At 34.8% G+C, this 9693-nt stretch overlaps 1 protein-coding gene across 1 annotated transcript; it reads left to right on the forward strand.

The window, feature by feature from the left end:
- The first annotated feature begins 1750 nt into the window (after window positions 1–1750).
- Window positions 1751–4349, forward strand: LOC136830898 (uncharacterized). The gene is made up of 2 exons (XM_067090870.1): window positions 1751–2293; window positions 3088–4349. Exons 1-2 carry the CDS (start codon window positions 1751–1753, stop codon window positions 3526–3528), a joined length of 984 nt encoding a protein of 327 aa, XP_066946971.1. The 3' UTR covers window positions 3529–4349.
- Window positions 4350–9693: the final 5344 nt, after the last annotated feature.

Below are 9693 nucleotides of genomic sequence, written 5' to 3' on the forward strand. Positions count from 1 at the left end.
GCATCAATCATCTCGGAAGCATAGAAAGGGGCAATTATCGTATTGTCATTAAACATCCATCATCTTGGAAGCACGAAAAAGGGGGAATTATCGTACAATGCCATCAGCATAGTACCGTAGAAAAAATCACAGACCCTTATTAAAATTATTACATATTTAATTTTGCTTACCAATAGCTGTTTTAGTAGCACTCGCTAATAGCGATAATAGAGGTACTAGTAGTAATAGCACTATTATTCATTATCATCATTTGTCACATTTTACTGACATTGATTGATTTGTCAGATTTTCTATTCCGGGTCATCGACTTTCTCAGTCATCTGGAGAGAAGGAGAAGGTTTGTGTGAAAGAGAGAGAGAGAGAGAGAGAGAGAAGAGAGAGAGAGTGAGAGAGAGGAAGGAAAGCTATCGTAGAGTGACACTGCTGTTTCTTAGTAACAAAAAAAGCGTAGATTGTGACGATAAAAAATGAAAAAAGTCATTGTTTATGTTTATGTACAAAATAATGACGCCTTAGGCCAGAAAAGAAAGTGAATGAATGAGGTTATTAATGTACAAATATGTTTAATTATTTGTATATTAATACACAAACAATACATGTATATATATATATATATATATATATATATGTATATATATATATATATATATATATATATATATATATATATATATATATATATATATATATATATATATATATACAGAGAGAGAGAGAGAGAGAGAGCAGGTTCAGGTAGGCGTGTGGGTGGATGGGGGGAGGCCTTATGCCAGCACGAATACCTTAACAAAAAACCAACCACGCCCCCTGGCGGCACCCCCCCCCCCTCAAAAAAACCCACACTGAGGTCAGGAGTAGGTGAGGCGGGGCGGGGGAGGTAGGCGGGAATGACCGGGTCACACCGAATTGGGGAGTGACAGTATATATATATAAAAGGTCAGGTTTGGCCAGACATTTCCTCAGTGGCTTTCCAGAGTTCTCTGCAAACAGACCTCTTGGCCGAATGGTAGGAAATTCGTGTTTGCAGTTTTATTTCATTTTATTTTTTTGTTTAATGTCTTCCTGATTTTTGAGTTTATTTATAACTTATATTTGTAATTTTATTTTATTTCATTTTTTAGTTAAATTGTCTTTCTGATTTTTGAGTTCATATATAACTTATATTTGCAATTTTCTTAAAATTTAAATTTCGTTTAAGTGACTTCTGGTTTTTAAGTTTATATATAACTTAAATTTGCAATATTCTTTTTATTTTATTTTTCGTTTAAGTGTCTTGCTGATTTTTAAGTTTTAATGTAACTTATATTTGTATTTCATTTTTTATTTAATTTCTCGTTTTTAAGTTTATATATATATATATTTATATATATATATATATATATATATATATATATATATATATATATATATATATATATATATATATATTCTTGTTTATTGTTTAAGTTCATATTTTTTTAGCTTGTTTTTATTGCATTTTCAAATTTTATAACTTTTTTACCTTATCATTTCAAAACAATTTTTATTCCTTATCTTAATTTTTGTTTAATTGTCTTTTTCATTTTAATTATATATATATATATATATATATATATATATATATATATTAATTAATCAATTTATCTATTTATCAGTCATTTATTCATTTGTTTATTAATTAATATAATAAAATTTATAACTTACATATTTTTTGTACCTAACAAGTTCTGTACACGTATGACCATTCCCCCCCACCAAAAAAACCCAGCAGATGCTAATCTTGCTGACGTTGGTGACAGCCTCGGTTCTTTGGGCGTCGGCTACGGCGGACCCGGACCCCCAGTATGGCTACGGCGGTGCCTTAAGTGGATACGGCTCGGACATACCAGTTATCCGGTACACGGGCGGAACTGGTGGAGGATACGGCTCTAGCGGTGGAGGATACGGCTCCAGTGGTGGAGGATACGGCGGGAATGTTGGAGGATACGGCGGAAGTGTTGGAGGATACGGCTCCAGTGGTGGAGGATACGGCTCCAGTGGTGGAGGATACGGCTCCAGTGGTGGAGGATACAGCTCCACTGGTGGAGGATACGGCTCCAGTGGTGGAGGATACGGCACAAGCGATGGAGGATACGACTCCCACGGGAGTAGCGGAGGAGTCTACAGCGGCCTCTCGGCCAGCTACGACTCCTACGGGAGTGGCGGGGGATACGGAGGGACTTCTTCGTCTTCGTCGGGAGGCTACGCCCACGTCGCCAAATGCTACGGCGGGGGCATCAAGTACCAGACAACCTACGTGACGCAGATTCAGGAGGTAAAAGGAATACAATTCATTTGTGAAGATTTATTAATTTGAAATACAATTAAATATTAGATTTCCATATGCATGATGAAGAACTGGAACTGCCAGTTTTCTGGAACTGGGTAAAGTTCCAGAACTTGTTTACATAGCTCTGGAATCTTGAAGTACTGGAACTTTGCCAAGGTCCCGGAATTGTTAAAATTGTATAAAGCTTCAGAACTTCATTATGAAGTTCTGGAATCTTTAAAATACAGGAACTTTGCCAACTTTCTGGAACTCTGTAAAGTTCCAGAGCTGTATGAGGCTCTGGAATAAAGTAATGGAACTTTGCCAACGTTCTGGAACTTCATTTTGAGGCTCTGGAATCTTAAAGAACTGGAACTTTGCCAACGTTCTGAACTTTATTATGAAACACCGGAACATTGAAGTACTGGAACTTTGCCAACGTTCTGGAACTGTATAAAATTCCAGAACTTTATGAAGCTCCAGAATAAAGTACTGGAACTTTTCCATTCTGGAACTGCATAGAGTTTCAGAACCTCGTTGTGAAGCTCTGGAATATTAAGGTTCTGGAACTCTGCCAACATTCTGGAACTGGATAAAGTCCCAGAACTTTATGAAGATCTGGAATAATGTACTGGAACTTTTCCATTCTGGAACTGTATAGAGTTCCAGAACCTCGCTGTGAAGCTCTGGTATATTAAGGTTCTGGAACTTTGACAACATTCTGGAACTGTACATACAGAACCCTCTGCTATTCCATTGGTATTCTAACTGGAACTTCCTGGATCCCAACCCTCTTCCAGGTCCCAGTCTACGAGACGATCGTCAAGCAGCAATTCGTGACGACCCCAGTCGTCCAGCCCGTCTACAAGACCGTCAACAGCGTCATCCTGGAGACCATCACGGACGTCGAGTACGTCACGAACACGAGATACAAGACCGTCGTCGATCTGGTGACGCAACAGAGCGTCATCTACAAGACCATTTTCCTCCCGGTCTACGTCACCAAGACGGACCACAAGACCAACTACGTCACGACGACGTACGTCCAGCCCGTCACCAAGTACACGACGGATTACGCCACGCAGGTGAAGACGGTCAAGCAGCCAAAATTGGTGACGAAGACCCACGTCCACCACGGGACCGTCTACCTGACTCAAGACGTGCCCGAATACCACACCACCTACAGTACTTACTACAAGACCCAGACTGTTTGCCCCAATCCCGGGCACGATTATCATTGATGTGGGGTATTTCTTTGGGATTATCAATTGTTCATTACCTTTGAGGCTGTTTTCTGTTGACCTTTGTTATGTTTGGCTGTTAGGTCTAATAAGGACATTGTTTGTGGCTGTTAGGTCCAACTAGGACATTGTTTATGACAGTTAGGTCCAAATAAGGACACTGTTTGTGGCTGTAAGGTCCAAATAGGACATTGTTTTTGGCTGTTAGGTCCAAATAGGACATTTTTGTGGCTGTTAGACCCAATTAGGACATTATCTGAGGCTATTAGGTCCAACTAGGATACTGTTTTTGGCTGTTAAGTCTAACATTGTTTGTGGCTGTTAAGTCTAATTTTGTTTAAGGCTGTTAGGTCCAACTGGGACATTGTTTTTGGCTGTTAAGTCAAACATTGTTTGTGGCTGATAAGTCTAATTTTGTTTGTGGATGTTAGATCTACCTAGTACATTGTTTGTTACTGTTAGGTCCAATTAGGAAATAGTTTGTGACTGTTAAATCTAATTAAGACATTGTTTGTGGCTGTTAAGTCCAATTAGGACCTTGTTTGTGGCTGTTAGACCCAGCCACGGCAGTATCTGAGGCTATTAGGTCTAACATTGACCCATTTGTTTTGGCTGTTGGGTCTAACGTTGTTTGTGACTATTAGGCCCAGTTTGGACACTTTTTGGCTGTTAAGTCTAACATTGTTTGAGGCTGTCAAGTCCAACCAGGACATTGTTTGTGGTTGTTAAGTCCAAGTGGAACATTATTTATGGCTATTAGTCCCAAGTGGGACATTGTTTTTTGTTATACAGAAAAAAATACGACAACAATAATAACTTTTGACGAGGTCCATAAATTATTATTATTATTATTATTATTATTATTATTATTATTATTATTATTATTATTATTAAATTGTTTTTATTGATTAGAGCTGTTTGTTGTCCATTAATTAAGAAATGGAACTGTATAACACGAGACGCATCTTAAAGTTTAGCCCAATATTAAATTATTCATGTGTATACACAGCATAATGTATTTGCATTTATGTATATGAATGCACTTGGTGCACGTACACACACACACACACACACACACACACACACACACACATATATATATATATATATATATATATATATATATATATATATATATATATATATATATATATATATATATATATATATATATATATATATATATATACACACACACGTATTCTTATTATGTATACATACATACATATATATGACTGTAAATAATATAGTATCTTTGGAAACACACAAGAAAGCATGAAATTCCAAAGCCGTCAATAAAAGTGCATGAATTCCTATCCATGAGTAATACTGCAGTATTTCCTTGAGTATGGTAAACATTATTGTGAAAGTGTAAAATTGCTTTTCCTATTTTCGCCAAAATTTGGACAAAATAATCAAAGAGGCAAAGAAAAAATAGAAAAATTACTAATAAATCAGTTTTACGAGGTTTACTTAGACCTCATACGTAAGCCACGCCCCCCTAGACACGCCCTCTTCCTTATCACGCCCTCTCCTGGCCACGCCCACTAATCACGCCCCTTGGGAATGGTGAATACTGCATTGGCATTTCTTATCAGAAGTAGATTGCTAATGCAGTCATGGATAATATATATATATATATATATATATATATATATATATATATATATATATATATATATATATATATATATATATATATATATATATATATATATATATATATATATATATATATATATATATACATATATATATATATATATATATATATATATATATATATATATATATATATATTATATATATATATAATATTTATATGGACATAGTTCCATTTTAATCCATAAATAAAGATTTCAAAATATTTCATTTTATCTTTTATCAATTTTTTTAAACTATAAATTATTATCTAATCACAAAAAAATTTAATCCAAAATTGAAAATTTCATAAGATTTCAGTTCTATCAAAATTTTGCTTTTCAATTGTAATTCACTCAACTGTAGACACAAAATTTGAATTATGGATAATATTCATATCTAATACAGATGCATTGATATTTCCCAGAGGTAAATTAAGCTGTTAATATGAATATAATCAAATATATAGCTTTAGAAAAATGCGCTTATACGAAGTCAAGAAGAATGCCCGATATGCACAATCTGGGTATGCCTTTAATTCCTTCCGCCTGTGCATACGCCTGTCGCTGAGAGAGAGAGAGAGAGAGAGAGAGAGAGAGAGAGAGAGAGAGAGAGAGAGAGAGAGAGAGAGAGAGAGAGAGAGAGAATATTAAAAAAATTTAATAATTCATTTTACAAATCACATAAAATGATTTTGAAAATGTGTGTGTGTGTTTAAAAGAGAGAGAGAGAGAGAGAAGAGAGAGAGAGAGAGAGAGAGAGAGAGAGAGAGAGAGAGAGAGAGAGAGAGAGAGAGAGAGAGAGAGAGAGATTTTTAAAATTTAATCATTCATTTTACAATTCACATAAAAGGTTTTTGAAAATGAGAGAGAGAGAGAGAGAGAGAGAGAGAGAGATTTAAAATTTAATCATTCATTTTACAGATCATATAATGGTTTTTGAAAATAAGAGTATATGCATGAGAGAGAGAGTTTCAGAGAGAGAGATGAGAGAGAGAGAGAGAGAGAGAGAGAGAGAGAGAGAGAATTTTTCTAAAATTAATTCTCTTCATTTTCTCAAATCACGTAAAAGGTTTTTTGAAAAAAGAGTGTGTATGTGAAGAGAATTTGAGAGAGAGAGAGAGAGAGAGAGAGCCATTCGCTCTTCTTGAACCCTCTTAAAGAGAGAAAGCTCCTTTCTCTTTTGAAAGGTTTTCCAAAACCTTTTATGTATCCATGTTTACCACCCTGAATTTTGAGTCTCTCTCTCTCTCTCTCTCTCTCTCTCTCTCTCTCTCTCTCTCTCTACATACACACATTTTCAAAGACCTTTTATGTGAATTATAAAATGAATTATTCATTTTTTAAAACTCTCTCTCTCTCTCTCTCTCTCTCTCTCTCTCTCTCTCTCTCTCTCTCTCTCTCTCTCTCTCTCTCTCTCTCTCAGTCATATTGCTGTCAAGCAAACTTACGAATTTCCAAATTTTTTGCCAAATATTTTAGAATAACGGTACTAGCCCCATGTATGCATATGTATCAATAAATGCATTTTGTATGCATTTGTAGGTATGTATATGCCCTCATATGCATATGTTGGTATGTGCAGATATTCATCAGTGTATGTATGTATGTATGTATGTATGTATGTATATATGTATGTTTTTACAGATGTGAAATATCTGTGCATTTAACTGTGCACATTTTTTGTATGTGTGTTAAGTTTACCTAAGGAAATATTATTCTATAATCTTTCACAATTATCATTTATAATCTTTCACAATTATCATTAATAACCTTTCACAATTATCATAATCACCATTCACCTCCAAATCCTAAATCGCAGATCAATAGATCAGTTAAAAATCACTAACACAAGAAAAGTACCTTTTAAAAGTCACTAAGATAATCACCAGTTCCTTTTAGAATCTTGTACGTGATCAGTCCACCTGACAGAGAATAGGTCATTAAGGCGAAGAATGCAATTAGTAGCGGCGTTGTTCACCAGAGCCAGGTAAAGACAGGTGTGTGTGTGTGTGTGTGGAAGAGAGAGATCAATACTTGGTTCGTATTGTTGGGCAAATAGATAGTTTAGCTGTAGGGTAAGTTGGACAGGTAATAGGGTGATGTATGTGTGTATACATATATATACACACAAACGCACACATACATACACACATACACTAGATTCTAAATCGTCTGCTAGATCCTAAACAAACAAAAAAGCATTGCTGGGTAAATTGATAGCTATCTGTACGGTAATAGGTTGGTGTATGTGTATACATACACATACGAACACACATCCACACACACGTACATACACATACACACTAGACTTTAAATCGTCTGCTAGATTCTAAACAAACACAAAAAGTATTGCTGGGTAAATTGATAGTTACCTGTACTGTAAGTTTGGACAGGTAATAGGTTGGGGTGTGTGTATACATACACACATACACCCACACACTACACCCTCACACATACATAGACATATACACACTAGACTTTAAATCGTCTGCTAGATTCTAAACTAACAAGAAAATATTGCTGGGAAAATAGAGTTACCTGGGTCGTAATTTTGAAAAGGAAATAGGTTGGTGTATGTGTATACATACACACACATGCACATACACATACCCACACATACACACTAGACTTTAAATCACCTGCTAGATTCTAAACTAACAAGAAACCATTGCTGGAAAAATAGTCTATCACCTGTACAGTAAGTCTGAACAGGTAACAGATTGGTGTGTGTCTATACATACACACAAACATAAACACACATACACCAGGCTTTAAAACGCCTTTTTCGATTCGCAACAAACAAACAAACAAAAATTACATTCGGAATCACGCCGCATGTCACAAAAAGCTCTCTAGGAGCGCTGAAATATTCAGCCAGAAATTCCTGTATTGCATCGACTATCGGTAGCCTCATACTTTCTTGCTGAAAGGGGAACCTGTATTGCTTCCTCGTTACAATAGAGTTTTGCTGATGTTTTTTAACTCTACCTTTTCCATGTTTGTTTATCCACGTGTTTGTTTATCAGCAGGATTTAGCAAAACGAGTGTGTTTGCATTTACAAAAAATAAATGACCAAAAATCCAAACCCTTCTTGAGTTGTCAACAAAGAAAGAATTCTCTTCATCATTTTCGTCTGTCAATCATTCCTTCCACCCGTCATTCCTCTAAGCTTTCATCTCCCCCTCTCCCTCATTCCTCCCCCTCCTCAAAATCAATGAAAACACAGTCCCCGCCCCCCCTCCCCTAATGGGGTCAGTGAGTCAGGCTAAAGTTAAGCCTTATAAACTCCCCACATCAAAACAACGGGCTATGCGTCACTGAGAATGACGTCATCGGTCGGTCGCGAACGCCCGGAGATTAAGGCTGATCAGCTGATCTCTTTGTTTACAAGCATCGCATCATATCTTCTTCTTCTTCTTCTTCTTCTTCTTCTTCTTCTTCTTCTTCTTCTTCTTCTTTCAGTAAAGAGAAACTGTTAGGTTTCTTCTATATTATTATTATTATTATATTATTATTATTATTATTATTATTATTATTATTATTATAATTATCATTATTAATAATTAATAATAATTATTATAATAATAATAATAAGAGGCTGTCATATATAAATAACCTTTTGTTCATTTTGATTAATAATAATAATAATAATAATAATAATAATAATAATAATAATAATAATAATAATAAGAAACTGCCAAACATCTAATCTTTTGCTCTTTTTCATTAATAATAATAATAATAATAATAATAATAATAATAATAATAATAATAATAATAATAATAATAATAACAAAAAACATTTCTACGTGAATTTCAATTTCCTTAAATCCGGATCTGATCCGGTTACGGTTAAATAAAAAAAAAAGCTTGAATTATTTTGGCCAACTGGCCCACTAAAGTTTGATTTTGGACGTCTTGCTGTCAAAATGTCTGTTCCTGTCAATCCATTGTCGACCTTATGATGAAGGAACTGAAGAGTCAAAATTGAATATCTTTTGAGATTTAATTATATATGTATATATATTATATATAATAATATGTAACTATTTATCTGTTCATCTGGAATATTTGCATAACAAAGTTAGTAGAAAAATATTAAAAATTTTATTATTTCAAAAATGCTAAAGATGAACAATGATAAATATAAACATATTTACATTAATAAACCCCAAAATGATTTTGTTTCTACTTTAGTCACGTGATTTATTCAAATGAACTTCGGAACTCACTTCCTTTCTGAGTGTTCCCATAGATCTTACTGTACTTTTTTGTAATGGAATAATAAGTGGAATGTTTTGCCATTCAAGATGAAACTCAACGTGAAAGATGATCTAATTATACCATTCCTAAGAACATTCCCGTTCCTAAGAGCATCCCAGTTCCTGGGAGCATTCCAGTTCCTGGGAGCATTCCCATTCCTGGGAGCACTCCTATTCTTGAGGCATTCCCATTCCTGTGGAGAATCCACATCCTGCAAGCATTCCCATTCTTTGAACCATTCCCATTCCTGTAAACATT

The sequence above is a fragment of the Macrobrachium rosenbergii genome, chromosome 47, assembly GCF_040412425.1.
Source record: "Macrobrachium rosenbergii isolate ZJJX-2024 chromosome 47, ASM4041242v1, whole genome shotgun sequence".
NCBI lineage: Eukaryota > Metazoa > Arthropoda > Malacostraca > Decapoda > Palaemonidae > Macrobrachium > Macrobrachium rosenbergii.

Coding starts and splice junctions, on each gene's coding strand:
- LOC136830898 (XM_067090870.1), top strand. CDS start 1,751: ATGCTAATCTTGCTGACGTTGGTGACAGCCTCGGTTCTTTGGGCGTCG. Junction 2,294..3,087: donor ACGTGACGCAGATTCAGGAG/GTAAAAGGAATA, acceptor ACCCTCTTCCAG/GTCCCAGTCTACGAGACGAT.